This window comes from Myxocyprinus asiaticus, chromosome 25 (genome assembly GCF_019703515.2).
Source record: "Myxocyprinus asiaticus isolate MX2 ecotype Aquarium Trade chromosome 25, UBuf_Myxa_2, whole genome shotgun sequence".
NCBI lineage: Eukaryota > Metazoa > Chordata > Actinopteri > Cypriniformes > Catostomidae > Myxocyprinus > Myxocyprinus asiaticus.
Window position 1 is genome coordinate 1951303 of NC_059368.1, and position 16966 is coordinate 1968268.

The 16966-nt window shown below is 39.4% G+C and overlaps 1 protein-coding gene across 1 annotated transcript in view; it reads right to left on the reverse strand.

Moving 5' to 3' along the window:
- fig4a (FIG4 phosphoinositide 5-phosphatase a) overlaps positions 1-16966 on the reverse strand; it is a 105734-nt gene that overhangs the window by 4966 nt on the left and 83802 nt on the right. The window contains exons 22-23 of the mRNA XM_051655566.1: positions 11312-11409; positions 8310-8387 (exon numbers count right to left, since the gene is read on the reverse strand). Of these exons, the coding sequence (XP_051511526.1) occupies positions 8310-8387; positions 11312-11409 (176 nt within the window). The remainder of the gene's footprint in view (positions 1-8309; positions 8388-11311; positions 11410-16966) is intronic.

Here is a 16966-nt window from a genome sequence, read left to right on the forward strand (position 1 = left end):
AACAAGACAGGACACCTGCGCGAGAGTTCGGCCACACACACACCCGACACCTTAGATCAAAGTGACCAAACCTGGGGGGTCTGGGTAGCTCAGCGAGTATTGACACTGACTACCACCCCTGGAGTCGCAAGTTCGAATCCAGGACGTGCTGAGTGACTCCAGCCAGGTCTCCTAAGCAACCAAATTGGCCTGGTTGATAGGGAGGGTAGAGTCACATGGGGTAACCTCCTCGTGGTTGTGATTAGTGGTTCTCGCTCTCAATGGGGCGTGTGGTAAGTTGTGCGTGGATTGCGGAGAGTAGCATGAGCCTCCACATGCTGTGAGTCTCCGCGGTGTCATGCACAACGAGTCACGTGATAAGATGCACGGATTGACGGTCTCAGAAGTGGAGGCAACTGAGACTTGTCCTCCACCACCCGGATTGAAGCGAGTAACCGCGCCACCACGAGGACCTACTAAGTAGAGGGAATTAAGCATTCCAAATTATAAAAAAAAAAAAAAAAAAAAAAAAAAAAGTGACCAGACCTCAGCACAATATGAAGACAGCTCGTGACCCAGGTGCGGAACGCAACGCGAGTGTATGCTACCAAAATGACATGAGCGTGATGCACTCACGTCAATAACAGGCAGACATGAAGCACGAGTGTCTTTGATCCTGACACAGACCGAAACCGAACCAGACAGGAAGTCAGGATCCAGACACCATACTCCTGACATGAAACAAGATGGACTGAAGAGCGCATGGCAGGGAATACAACTGAAACCACGCGCTCAAACAAAGACAGACAACAAAACACAAGACAGACGTGGGACGATGATGCCGTGGTCTTGTCAGACCAAAACAGAACCGTGACATTCATCAAATTAATCACAACTAATCGCATTTATTTTATATTATTTTGCGTTCCCTTGCAAAAGTTTGTGTTCTCTCACAATAGTTTGTGTTCTCTCGTAATAAGTTTTGCATTGCCTTGCAATACGTTTTGCGTTCCCTCACAATACGTTTTAAGTTCCCTCGCAATAGTTTGCGTTCCCTCACAATACGTTTCAAGTTCCCTCGCAATAGTTTTCGTTCATTTGCATTTTTGTTTTACCATGGTTGACTACAGTAACCATATTTAAAACCACAATATTTGTAGTTAAAGCATAGAAATAATACAGGAAAACAAAAACATTGATTAATAGTCAAAAATTCATAATTTTGTGGTTACTATGGTTTTACTACAAATACCATGGTTTAACCCAATAACTATATGGAGTAAAAAGATAGTAGCCACAAGATTAATCATGGTTAATTTAAAATTACAGTATACTGTACAAAAACCCACCAAAAACATGGTTAATACAGTCTACAAAATGACTATAGTAAAACTGTGGTTTTCGGCAAAAAACATGGTTACTACATGATTACTTGTTTTAAAAATGTCTTGAATAAAAGTGTTTTATAAAGCTTGCAATGCATTACATACAGGCACTTTCTTGTCCCAGGGGTTGATTTTTATTCAAATGCACAGATTTCCACTATGAAGGTCTCATTAAAATTTCACCAGGCCTTCATCGTTTATTTTTGGTACTTTTCAAATGTCTTTAATGTCTAGATTCGACTGTTTTAACCTCGTCCTAGACCCCGACTTTCAATACTAAACTATGAAAATCCATTATAAAAATAAAAATTATTACATGTTTAAAACAATGCCCATCTAAACAAAGAGTGAAATAAACACATTTCTTTTTATATTGTGTGAAAATGATTTCTGTCAATTTATCAAAAATGAAGACTGTCCCACAGATGTGGCATCATTTCAATCACACCAAATAATTTTACCCCAAATAAAGTTTTTACGTATTCATTTTAGCTAGTACTTTAATCACAAGTAACATGTTACTTAAAACACCCTTAATACTGTGCATTTATTCATATTAAAATAGTCACAGGGTATGCCGTATATTGAATTATAATTGTTTAAGGTCTGGCCATAAATTCCTTCATGAGATCTGAAGAACAAACATGACTTATACTCTTAACTAACAAATCGTTTTTGATTAACTTAATATAAAAAAATTAAAATAAAAACAAAACAATCACTTTAACATGTTAGGGATACTGTTTACAAATCATTCAAACTGAGGAGAAGCCCTCTTACTATATCAACCCACATATGAAAACAATGGTCAGACAGAAACGTCATGTTTACTGAAGAATGCATTTAAATTAAATTTTATTTTTTGGGAAAAAAAGAAAGAGATAAAATGTATATTCTTCTATTTTCTCTATAAATTATCATCCTATTCAGTGAGGAAAAATATTTTGAATTTGCACACAATAGCCAGTGCAGGAGTCAGATATTTGTGCAGATAATCATTGGCAAAAGAAGAGCAAACTGAGTTGATGCAGTTCGTGATTGAGAGGACTGACTCACAGCTGTATATAGAACCAAATATAATCAGGATATTTCCAGATTCAGTTTCACGTTATCACTTTTTTACGAGCCCTACAGACCTTGAACAGATAAGAATAGTGAATAAAAGCAAACTTTTCAGCACATTTTCTTTGATCGATTTCTCTTTTGTAGCTTGTTTAGAACATTCAACACACTTCTCTGCCCTCCCCCTCCACCGCCTGACACATCAATGACAGCAGATGTCTTCGCCACATTTTTTCCTAATAAGGTTACAACCATCAGCAATACATTCTCAGCACCACTCCCTGTCAAACACCTGTCCCCTGTATGCAACTCTTCTATCTCTATGTTCTCTCCTCTGACTGACACTGAGGTCTCTAAACTCCTCCTCTCCAACCACCCCACCACCTGTTCCCTTGACCCCATTCCTTCTCACCTTCTCCAGGCCATCTCTCCGTCCATCCTACCTGTACTCACACACATAATTAACACATCTCTACTTACAAGCACTTTTTCACTACATTTAAGCAGGCTCGAGTAACCCCGCTGCTGAAGAAACCCGCACTTAACCCCACACAAATAGAACACTACAGACCAGTCTCTCTCATCCCATTCATGGCAAAAACATTCGAAACGGCAGTTTTCAATCAAATCTCAACCAGTCTCTCACAGAACAAGCTGCTGGATGACAATCAGTCAGGCTTCAAAAGTGGACACTCCACCGAGACTGCCCTGCTGTCTGTCACTGAGTCGCTGAGACAGGCGAAAGCTAAATCCAGATCATCCGTCCTGATTCTGCTGGACCTTTCTGCAGCTTTTGACACAGTCAACCATCAGATCTTACTCTCTACCCTCTCCTCGCTGGGCATCACAGGAACTGTGCTTGACTGGTTTAATTCCTATCTCTCAGGTAGGTCCTTCAAGGTAGCCTGGAGAGGTGAGGAGTCCAAGCCACACCAGCTACTTACTGGGGTACCTCAGGATTCAGTGCTTGGGCCACTTCTCTTCTCTACATACACAACATCACTGGGACCCATCATTCAAGCACATGGTTTCTCTTACCACTGCTACGCTGATGCCACACAGCTCTACTTGTCTTTCCAGCCCAACGACACCACAGTGACTGCTCGAATCTCTGCCTTTTTGCAGACATCTCGGCCTGGATGAAGGAACACCACCTGCAACTTAACCCAGCCAAGACCGAACTCCTTGTCTTTCCAGCCAGCCCTGCTGTTGAACATAACATCACCGTGCAGCCGGGTGCAACTACAGTAACGCCTTCCAAAACGGTCAGAAATATAGGGGTAACCATTAATAACAAACTCAATTTCACAGGCCACATCTCAAAGACAGCACGATCATGTAGATTTACACTCTACAATATCAGGAAGACCCTTCCTCTCTGAACATGCCACACAATTGCTTGTCCAGTCACTTGTCATATCTAGACTGGATTACTGTAACGCTCTCATTGCAGGCCTCCCTGCATGTGCAATTAGACCCCTGCAAATGATCCAGAATGCAGCAGCATGTCTGGTCTTTAATGAACCAAAGAGAGCGCATGTTACACCACTCCTTATCTCTCTCCACTGGCTGCCGGTTGATGCACGTATAAAAAAAATGGCTCTGATGCTGGCATACAGAACAGTCGCTGTGTCTGCTCCAGCATACCTAAAATCATTTCTGCAGAGCTACGCACCCACTAGAAGCCTGCAGTCGGCTAAGGAACGTCGCCTTGTTGTACCAACACAAAGAGGCACCAAAACACTTTCCCGAACTTTCAGCTTCATCGTACCAAGTTGGTGGAATGACCTTCCCAACTCCATCCGTGAAGCGGACTCACTCTCTGTCTTCAAAAAACAACTAAAAACACATCTTTTCCATGAGCACTTAACCAGTCACTAAAAAAAATACAAAATTGTTGCACTTTAACCTGTTTTGAATAGTATTCTGATGCTCGTGAAACTTTGTAATGCAGCACTTTTCATACCACTGTCTCCTTAAGATGATTCACTTATGTTTTCCTCTTTTGTAAGTCGCTTTGGGTAAAAGCATCTGCCAAATGAATAAATGTAAATGTTTTGTCGCATAAGATGTGCAAATGAGCTGACTACATTTCTAGAACAACTGCAGAGATATTTTACATCTGTAGATTTGACCGCACTCCAAACAAGCGAGCAATTTATATAAATACATTTGATTGAAAATGACGTGATCTAACTATGCTGACCTAAACGGTGTGATCCACGTTTAGCAAAGCAGTGTAACTAAACTATCACCAGAAAAGCTTAAACACACGCTCCGGTCTGTACAACTGATGGCGGCTGAATGCTGTTGCATGTGCCATTGAGCGTTGTTAAACCAGAGCCATTTTAAAGGGGAGCCTAAGAGCCTAGCTTAAAATAGCATAACGTGGCGCTCCCATAGATATTCTAGGGTGGTACACTGGTGAGGAGACAAGAAGCCGTTCTTTTTGAATGGATGTCTATGGAGGAGATGCTTCAGTAAGCTGAATAAACTGCTTTTGTGAGGAAACAGCTCATCACTTAATGAACTGACCACCTTTCCACTAATCTTCAACATGTTTTACATTAAACAATGCTTTTGGAATGAACTGTGTGGAGTATACTACCATAAATGTATTTTTTTTATAAGAGAATTCACGGAGGATTTTGCGACAGGTAGGTGTCACTTTTTGGTGCTCCCCATTCATTATAATGGTATCCGCAAACGGTGACTTACTGTCGTAACATGCTAGTTGCCCATTACGCTCTCTCCTATGATGGAACCGCAGAGGTTGTAATCTCCATAAATAAAAGAATCTCTGGTTAAACTCACCGCTGATTGCTGAGGCTCATGCATATAAATGCTGAGTTCTGCGCAGAGAGCACTCTTGTATTTTAGATGGCGAGGCAATTTGATCAAAAATCAGTCGGAGGGCCAGACTAAGATGATTGGCGGGCCGCATTTGGCCCGCGGGCCACCAGTTGACTAGCCCTGTATTATGGGATTGTGTGTTTTTGCGAACACCATACTAAGAAGACACAGTGCATTAGATTTGTGCACACTCTCACATGCCCAGTATCATTGTGACCTTTTCTGAACAGATGCAACACAACACTTGTCAGACAGGCCGCTGTCCAAACGTGCTAATTATAAGCAAGCTCACTGCCAAACTCCTCCTGCCATCTGGGAGAATTAAGCTGTTGATGTAAACACAACATACATACAGAGAATATCATAAATATCAAATAAAGAGGAAACTAAGCAGAGGCACTTTCCCAACACTAATGTCAATCTAGCATGAAAAATTATGTTACATAACCACAAGAAACAATCCCCACACCTGATGCGTGTTCAGCACGTGTTCATACAAACAGGCAAAAACACACCACTGTGTACATTACACACACACCTATAACCACATGGTTACTTAGGATTTCAAATACATATACATACATACAACTGTAACGATTACGAAAAGTGGCTGACAATGAACTGTCATACACACAATTGCAATTAATGATTTAATTATCTGTTCTGTTCATATCAATTACAATAGACATACAACTTAAGAGAACTCATTTGTTCATATTTCACATGGAAGCATATACTAAGATAGCGCTATATTATTCCGTCTATGGCTTTAACAATGCATTTTTTAAAGAATTACAATTTTTAAAGAATAAAACATTTCCAAATATTTAAAATATGTCCCTCTTTTCGGTCAACTCTTTCTTGGAACTCAAACAATATATACATATTATATTATATTATATATATTACATTACGTTATATTATATATATTATATTATATTACATTACATTATATATATTATATTATATTATAGTATATACAGTGCATCCGGAAAGTATTCACAGCGCTTCACTTTTTCCACATTTTGTTATGTTACAGCCTTATTCCAAAATGGATTAAATTCATTATTTTCCTCAAAATTCTACGAACAATACCCCATAATGACAACGTGAAAGAAGTTTGTTTGAAATCTTTGCAAATTAATTAAAAATAAAAAACTAAAAAAAAAAAAAAAAAATCGCATGTACATAAGTATTCACATCCTTTGCTCAATACTTTGTTGAAGCACCTTTGGCACCAATTACAGCCTCAAGTCTTTTTGAGTATGATGCTACAAGCTTGGCACACCTATTTTTGGGCAGTTTCTCCCATTCTTCTTTGCAGGACCTCTCAAGCTCCATCAGGTTGGATGGGGAGCGTCGGTGCACAGCCATTTTCAGATCTCTCCAGAGATGTTCAATCGGGTTCAAGTCTGGGCTCTGGCTGGGCCACTCAAGGACATTCACAGAGTTGTCCCGTAGCCACTCCTTTGTTATCTTGGCTGTGTGCTTAGGGTCGTTGTCCTGTTGGAAGATGAACCTTCACCCCAGTCTGAGGTCCAGAGTGCTCTGGAGCAGGTTTTCATCAAGGATGTCTCTGTACATTGCTGCATTCATCTTTCCCTCGATCCTGACTAGTCTCCCAGTTCCTGCCGCTGAAAAACATCCCCACAGCATGATGCTGCCACCACCATGCTTCACTGTAGGGATGGTATTGGCCAGGTGATGAGCGGTGCCTGGTTTCCTCCAGACATGACGCTTGCCATTCAGGCCAAAGAGTTCAATCTTTGTTTCTCATGGTCTGAGAGTCCTTCAGGTGCCTTTTGGCAAACTCCAGGCGGGCTGTCATGTGCCTTTTACTGAGGAGTGGCTTCCGTCTGGCCACTCTACCATACAGGCCAGATTGGTGGAGTGCTGCAGAGATGGTTGTTCTTCTGGAAGGTTCTCCTCTCTCCACAGAGAAATGCTGGAGCTCTGTCAGAGTGACCATCGGGTTCTTGGTCACCTCCCTGACTAAGGCCCTTCTCCCCCGACCGCTCAGTTTGGCCGGGCGGCCAGCTCTAGGAAGAGTCCTGGTGGTTCCAAACTTCTTCCATTTACAGATGATGGAGGCCACTGTGCTCACTGGGACCTTCAATGCTGCAGAAATTTTTCTGTACCCTTCCCCAGATATGTGCCTCAATACATTCCTGTCTCGGTGGTCTACAGACAATTCCTTGGACTTCATGGCTTGGTTTGTGCTCTGACATGCACTGTTAACTGTGGGACCTTATATAGACAGGTGTGTGCCTTTCCAAATCATGTCCAATCAACTGAATTTACCACAGGTGGACTCCAATCAAGTTGTAGAAACATCTCAAGGATGATCAGTGGAAACAGGATGCACCTGAGCTCAATTTTGAGTGTCATGGCAAAGGCTGTGAATACTTATGTACATGTGATTTTTTTGGTTTTTTATTTTTAATAAATTTGCAAAGATTTCAAACAAACTTCTTTCATGTTGTCATTATGGGGTATTGTTTGTAGAATTTTGAGGAAAATAATGAATTTAATCCATTTTAGAATAAGGCTGTAACATAACAAAATGTGGAAAAAGTGAAGCGCTGTGAATACTTTCTGGATGCACTGTATATTACATTACATTATATATATTATATTATATTTTAGTATATATATTATATTACATTATATTACATTACATTAAAAAATTATTTTAAGATTTATGCATTTCAATTTCATAACAAAATTCTATCAAATTGAATTGTGTAATCTTTATTCAAATAAAATAAAATAAATATTTTCATCCATTTAATTTAGTTAAACATTACACATTTAAATTTGATGGAATTTTGTTATGAAATTGAAATGCATAAATCTTAAAAATAGGCTAAAATATTCTTTGTGTGTATTATTTTATATTATACTGTATAGTATATTAGAAATATTATATTTCTGTCCTAAATTCTTCACTTCTCACATTATTTTAAGGCTCTCCGATTAAAGGCACAAGCCCTTATTTAACATGAAGGAAGACCTTTGAGACACACTTACAGGCTGAGGATGTTTTCTGATTTCTTTGTGTCTTCTCGTCTCTCCACCTTGTGCTGGTTCTGACCCAGGTGAGCAAATCTGTAAACACACAAGCCAATAATGCAACAATTAGAGCATTAATTCATTGAATCAGGGGTCTTCTCAGTGTAATCACCGTCAGATCATTCACCAAACATGCACACTGTATCTCCAGTCTGAACGGCTGGCTTTGTGTAGTTTCCTGGAGTCAGTGTGAGCAGGTTTATATCAGGCCCGCATCTAAATATCATGTAAAAACAAAACTATATGTGGTTTGTCAGATGGTCTATTCCTGTGTAGGCGAGTAGTTCTTGGCCAGAATAAGCATCAATGTGGACCAGACTTTATTCTGCGGTTTGTGTGTGCGTGAGAGAGACAAAAGTCATTTCACACAAAATCAAACGGAGATTTCAGAGAAATGCTGAAGAAACCTGCTCATCTGCAGCTCACACAGAGAGACACCAGTCCGAGTATGTAGTGCATTTGATGAAGGACACACTTCTCGGCTGGTAAAACAGTACATTCTTTAGGTATGCATGCAAGTAGGATGAATAGATTCCGGAAATTCTTTGACCCGTATTGACCCGTGACCCGAATATATGACGTAAGAACAAGAACCGCAAATCTACTCTGGTTTTGTTAAACAAGCACCATTTAAGCACAGAGCAACTTTCTTGATGTTTATATAGCACTTACAGTTGAAAAAAGATATCCGACTCGCACTTCACAGTTTTTTTAAATCCAGCGTTTTGAAAGCGACGTCTCCTCAGCTTTTGAGGGATTATTGGTGTTTATTTTGTAATTAATTAATGTCTGACTCCTTACTATCCAGCTTATTACAAGACTACTGGCCAAATAAGTAAATAAATGCACATGAAACATTGATTTGAGTTGAAATTATTTCATAAGCTTACTTGTGGAGATCGCACAGAGATCCAAGAAATAGTAAAGATAACTTGAAATTCCCAGATGAGTGGTCTGATATGTGGATGTGCGGTTGTTACTTAGAAATATCAGACCACTAGATGGCGCCACTGACCAATCAGAATCAAGTATTCCAGAGACCCATGTAATAAAAGAGTATAATTAACACATTAGGTTTCAATCATTTGCTTAAATGCTTTTTACTCTATACAGGTCTATGAATAGGTAAGCAGTATAATGTATTATAACTATAGCTAAAATTGATGAAATGATTACACTGTTTATAAGGCGTATAATAAGGCATTAGGGATGCATTATAATGTATAAAGATAAATGCCTCAAGTAAAATGGTTTTGGTATTGCTAATAATTACACAATGTTCAAGTTTTGGGACTTCAAGGGCATCTGAGAAGATGGAATTTGCTCTGAAGATATAGAAAAATAAAGGGCATGAAATGCAACGTGCTGTTTTAAACAAACAGCAGTCCAGGATGAAAACGTGACCTTAAGTGGCGAGAATGAAACGACATAAAAGCAGTTGAAAGGGTAAAAAAAGTAAGCACGATAAAAGAAGGCACGTGTGAATCACAGCCGAGCGTCTCAAGTCTTTGAGCATTTCACCAGCTGCATTACGTGTGGCTTCCACATGAGATCTCACTGAAAAAATATTCTTTGGCATAAAAGATTGTGACCATGTTCCAAAACCTGCAACAGATTCTGTCTACAGTCTATATAGGCATTCGCAACAATTTAACTTCATTAATGTGGCATATTTCATACTGAAACAGAAGATTTAGCGGGAAATATGTAAGGCGGACTGTGATATTATTAGTTAATATTTTTTTTCCCCGCCCACACAGACTTGGTGACATCAGCAGAAATAAGAAGTTGTTTCAGAGGCGGAGCAAGTTGTTACATTTAATGAAAGATTACGTATACAAAAGATTTTTTTTTCTTTAGAATAACGTGCACTGATGAATTGGGCGCAATAAAGACCAAAAACATTTATTGAGGTTAATATGGAATTAAAAATTATTCGATGCATGTTCCTAGCTGTGAAAGATTCATCATTAGTATTTTGTCTGTATTTGTAATCTTTCATCAAAATGAATGAATCTGCTCCACCTCTGAAATTACTTTATTATTCAATCAATTCCTGATGGATAAAAATAAGTTTTACATTTTCTTTTTTGTTAAATATCCTGTTTCACTCAAATATGTCACATTACAGAAGCCAAATGGGTTGTGAACAATGTCAGAAATGAACATTACCAGCCTGATCTCATGAACATTAAGTGAGCGCTGCAACTTTTTTACATGCCATATTACACGTTTGGCTTTAGTTTCCAAGTGAAATGTCCAGCGGGGGGCGCCAAAAGCAAGCGAAATGGTGTCGTAATCAGACGAGGTTTTTAAAGTGAATGTTAGATGGAGTTTTTAATGAGTAAAATGTACCTCTCTAATCTAAAACTTTAACCTAAACCTAATCAATAATGTCCTGAAAGCAAAAGCGACATGAAAAGCACGTTTTCTGAAGTAACCATGTAATTTCGTGACTTCTTGGTCTTTGGAGTCTTAAGTCCAACACTCTATTATCAGGTGAGCTACCGCGGAAGCTAATTACATTAGAATAAGTGTGTAAATGTAGGCGAGTCTGTAACAAGCGTTAAAATGTATCGTTTTTCAAATGATGCGTTAGAGTAAAAGTGTTTCGATATTGTAACATAAGTGTGTGAGTAATAGTGTGAAAATTAAGTGTTTAAAGAGTCATAATCAGCCGCTGTAGTTGTGATTTGTGTGAATGTGAAAAAAACAAACAGTTGTTGTAGCACTTCTGGTGTTCATTTCACCAGTAAACTGCAGCAAAATGTAGAACGTGGCACGTAAAAGTCAGTTTGCAATAATGTAGTTATAGTAATGTTCATTCTATTCTTTTCCATTAAGGAGCAATATTTGCCCACTGGATTTAATTTTCAGTTTTTGGTTTTTTACTGTTTCATGTTGACTGTGAGAAAGTAAATATGGTCAATTTTGATTAGATGTAATAAATGTTATCTGACCTGTGGTATATGAGCAGGTCTTCATCGGGAGGGTACGCCAATAGATTCAGTCCGTACGTCTCTTTGACTGGCGGAAGACGCTGCAGCTGCGGCTGATCCTGTAAGGTCAAAGGTCAGAGGTCACACACAGTGTACATACTGTTTGAATAATATAAACCCATTGTGACGAGGAGGGGGGCGTGGCCGGACCGTGGTGGCTGGCGCTGAATCAGCTGATCAGCAGGAGAGTGAGATAAAGGGGTGGCTGGAGACGCCGGTTCGAGAGAGAGAGACGCACGCGGCCGCGCTGCATGTTTGTTTATGTTGGTTTTAAGTTGAGTTTGATATTAAAACTTTACATTGACTGTTCAGCTGGTTCCCGCCTCCTCCTTGCCCATCCTTTACCTGTTACAGTGGTGCCGAAACCTGGGAGGGAGGAGGGATGTGCTGTCGCGGAGTCCTTGCCATGGCCATCCGCCAGGGGAGCAGCTGCGGCCGTCTGCCTCGGGACGGAGGGGTTGCTGCCGGCCGCCGAGAGCCAAAAGAACCACGGCTGTCTGCCGAGAAGAGGAGGAGCGTTTCCGTCCGCCAGGGGCCAGAGGACTCGCTGCCATCCACCGGGGCAGGTGCGAGCTGACGTCCGCCAGAGGGCAGAGGAGCGGTTGAGGACCAGACGACAGCGTGTCCAGGAGCAGCGAGCAAGTTCTTCTCTCTCTCTCTGTGTCTCCGTTCGCCCTTTCCCTCTCCCCACGCCTCCCCTCGTCTCTCCCCCCAGGTTCACAGGAGGCGGGGTGGGCCATCGGCTGACAGAACGGCCAGAAGGGCAGCATCTCCCCCCCAGAGATGGGTGGGGGGGGGTTAGTCAGACCGGTGGTGCCCCGGTCTGTATCGGGCGGGGGAGGAGTGTGACAAGGAGGAGGGTGTGGCCAAGCCATGATGGAGCACGAAAGGCACCGAATCAGCTGATCAGCGGGACAGCAAGATAAAGGGGCGGCTGGAGACGCCGGTTTGAGAGAGAGAGACGCACACAGACGCACTGCTCATTTGTTTATGTTGGTTTTAAGTTTACCATTAATCTCTATGTTGACTGTTCATCCGGTTCCCGCCACCTCCTTGCCCATCCTTGGACTGTTACATCCATAATCACATGAATTCACAGATCATTACCCACAGACACACTTATCTATATTTCTTTATATCGCGTCTGCGATGTTGCTTGAAAAAACTAATTCTCAAACTACTACTAAATAATGAGAATATGAAACGAAAATAATTGAACAAGCTCAGAACTGCATTTTGCCTGTATTTAAGATTATGAGTGCTAATGAGAAGTTACACTTTTATTCGCCAACATAATGAAATGGATTCAGTCTTTTCTGCATCGCTCTCTGCCGCAAAATAAATGACTTTGTAAATGATCTGTACCCAAGTTGTGATCTTGCAGTGTAAACGGAATGAAATAAGATAAAAAGACGGCAAGGAAAGACGTCTTTCTATTGTACACAGAAGCAAAGTGCGATCAGTATAGTCCGATTCATGAGCAAATGACTCTTTTGAACCAGTTTCTTTATCAGTCTGAGGAAATTTTAACTGAATGACTCACTGAATCAATCACAGCGGTTACTGAATCAACATTTCACTCACTGAAATGATCAGTTATCATAACAGTCCTGAAGTTATTATTACTATGAGAAATGAAATGAAATGTTTTGTGTGCTTGAGATTCGTGAAATCAAATCAGTTTCATTACTAACAGGTTGTTCATATGAAAATGTGTATTTTAAAAAACAAACAGTAATTAAGTTAAGTTGTTGTTGTAGTAAATAATGTTTTTTTTATTAAAATATCATTTATTTATTTGATATTTAAATAATATTATATATTATTTATTTTAATATTAATTATATTTTAATGTAACTGTATTATTCTTTAACATTTTTATATAAGTTTTCAAACAAATAATATTATTTATTCATTATTTATATATAAATAATAATTATAATTATATATCTGTATATGTAGTCATCTGTCATTGCAAAAAAAAAATGAAAAAAAAATAAATAAAAAATAAAAAATTATAATTCTGTAGGAAACACTGCTACCAAGAGCAATTTGTAATATATACAGTATTTTATATAATATATTATTTAATATTATTATTAATATAATGTCAAATCACATTTGAACACATCTTCTGGCCCCCCAAGGGCCATTCACAAATACTGATTTGTAACAATCGTTGTTTTTGACAAAGTGTCTTTTCAAAGTAGCATAAAAACACATCAAAGATGAAGAGCACTGAAATATACAGAGTGAAATCTCCACTGGAGGGGTTTCACCAAACAACACACTCAAACACAGTTACATAACACGCTGAAGTTTTCTGTAGCGTGATTATGATCTGTGTTTCCCGCCACGGGGCATGTGGCGTTCCTGCGACTCTCAGAGGAACATTATGCATTTAGTTTTCATATCGATTAACCCCAAGATATGACTAATGTGTCAAAGAGTGACAGCACGTGCCTTGGCCTGCACAAAATTACACTGTAATTACAGTGTAGCAGGTAATGAATTTGACGTTTAAATATTTCATGAGTTATAGCGTCTTGTCGCGGCCGTTGAGTTCATTTATAGCAGCGTATGCACGAGACAAACGCGCATGTGACACGTGCACTCATGATACGGCCGGACGGCACCATAACACCCAGTACCAGGCTCTGAAATCTCACAGATGAAAAATGAAGCTCCGCTTAAGCAAACATCAGTGCACTCTGTGAAAAATGGCTGTGGTGTGCTCGGTCTGGACGCAGTGATGACGCTCAGTGGAGAGAGAGATGTACAGTACATCTAAACAGAGTAGAAGATTGTTTATCTGTTTCATTCTGATACACTGCTAGCATATGTCATGCCAAGGACATCAGAAGTCAGAATACACAAAAACACACATCAAACACACACTGAGTCAAACTCAACACATACTCTACACCAGCTGCTATTAACTGCAGTCAAAACTATCTACGCTGGTGCGTCGAGGTTAGCCAATCATAACAGAGGTCATGTAAATACAGAAGTCTTATAGGTACAGTAGCAAAAGCAGTCAGTATAATAAGGGTCAAGGAAATGGTCATGAGAAACTACTTGACTAACATTAAAAGTGAACATTAGGGAAAATTAATATAATGCTAATAAAGAGTAGAATGATGACCCCTTAGTTACTAGAATGGTTGTGTCATTGACAAATAAGGTTATCTGAGACTATTGAAATGAGAAAACATTTAAAAACTAGTTTAAAACACACGTGTCAAGTATGCATGCATATAACATTTACATGTGTCCATGTTGGTTTCATCAAATTTGCAAAACATTTTATAACATTTTCAATAAATAAATAAATAAATAAATAAATAAATAAAAATGGTTTAATGACTTTAAAATTGTCATGTGGTGCAACCGTCAATTAAAATGTTTTAAAATACTTTCCCTGCACTTTGAACACATGAGAGTGCACACAACTTAATCATTAATTAAAAATGATTTTTTTTTTTTTTTTTACAAATATCATGAATTGTTTTGTTTTCTCAGGGGTTACACCACATGACCTCTTTTCATAAAAATGTCAAAATGTCTGATATTATTTAAAAACTTCACACACAGTCATGAGGCGTCTTCTCTGTTGTTTATTTTGTCACATGACAACAGAATGTCTACCTGCATGTTGGTTACACCACATGACTTTAATTTAGTGGACAAAAATATATGGGGGGCCTGGGTAGCTCAGTGGTACAAGACGCTGGCTACCACCCATGGAGTTCGTTAGCTCGCGAGTTCGAATCCCAGCCAGGTCTCCTAAGCAACCAAATTGGCCCAGTTGCTAGGGAGGGTAGAGTCACATGGGGTAACCTCCTTGTGGTCACTATAATGTGGTTTGTTCTCGGTGGGGCGCGTGGTGAGTTGAGCGTGGATGCCGCGGTGAATGGCGTGAAGCCTCCACACGCGCTACGTCTCCGTGGCAACACGCTCAACAAGCCACGTGATAAGATGCACGGATTGACGGTCTCAGACGCAGAGGCAGCTGGGATTCGTCCTCCGCCACCCGGATTGAGGTGAATCACTACGCAACCACAAGGATTTAAAAGCACACTGGGAATTGGGCATTCCAAATTGGGAATTTTTTAAAAAAAAATGTAGTGGACAAAAGCATTCCAAATATTAATCATATTTTAAAACACAATTGTTCAACTGCTTATTCCAAACTACTTTTGCCAAGATTTATTTTTTTAAGAACTGAAGATTTTAATGAGACTTTAATTTAATTTAATTTAATTTAACTTAATATAATTAATTTTTTCAGACGATTATAGCACAAAATATTTTTCAGAAAAATATCTAAATAACTTTGTATTCAGTAACTGAAAATATGTTCATCATAGTAGAGGTGTATTCAAGTAATTTTGTCTTTGAATAACTTAACAGATCCGGAAAAAAATGAGTTCCACGTCATTGACCCAATGGACATTATCTTATCCTAACAGGTTGCATAACTGGACAAAAAACCACATTAATTCACTCACATATGAACCCAATTTAATGCACAACTGCTAGTGTGTGTGTGTTTGTGTGTAAAAGGGAGGCCGACACCTGAGAAACAGATCCGGTGGCACACATTTATCCTGCCATGGCATCAGGTCACTATGACACTGTGGCAAACAATCTGAGGATTTTAATGAGAGCTGCATGAAGCCCTTATAAGTTCATCTGTGTTAGTGTAGGCATTTTACAAGTCTAGTACATACTGATTAATACCACTTCCATTGGTTTATACCTATAGACAACATCCACATTTACACGCCATTGACGCCTGTTGGGTAATTAGTAGGGATGGGCATTTTGGTCGTTTTGTCTACTGGAGTACTTTAAGTATTGCTTGTACTTGTGTGTGTGCGCGCTTCTCGAGTGTAGAGTGCTGTCTTTGCCCCAGACAGAAAGTCACGCTGCGCTCTGTTGGAGTTTGTTGCTGTGATGATTCACATCACATTCACATCACTCCCATTTATCTCTGAATTTTAAACTTCATACTAGGAAAACTGCAATGGAACGGCACTTTATGTTGAACTTACAACTTGGAAACTCATGCGGAAATCTTCAGCTCTGATTTCGCTGAGATGCAGGTGTGTGACGTCATGCAAACATATCGGCACAGAGAGAGATTTACAGTCAATTATAAACCACTTTTATTAAATAACATATTTTAATGAGTCAAAGTTTCTACATTATATGACAATAAAAACTCTTTAGCAAACATGTGCAGAGACAGATGTTCAAAACACGGTGGATTGAAGTTTCTTTTGATTATCGTAAACTTGTAGAACAAACGCTAGCATTACAGCATCATTTATCAGTTTGGTTGCTATGAGACGTCTCCGTTGACAATCAAGGTACAGCTGAAAATCACAATGTAATCAATCTCCTTGTTTGTGTATAGTTTTCAGGTAGTTGTCACTGAATTTCAAATTCAGTGAAAACAAAGTCACGTCACGCATTTTCATTTTCAATCATCGTTTTCGAGTTACTCGAGTACTTGTGCCCATCCCTAATAATTAAAATCACAGTCCAGCCACAGTGAGATAATGAGGAAATATGATAGATATTATTACTCCTAAAGAGCTGAAGAACTAA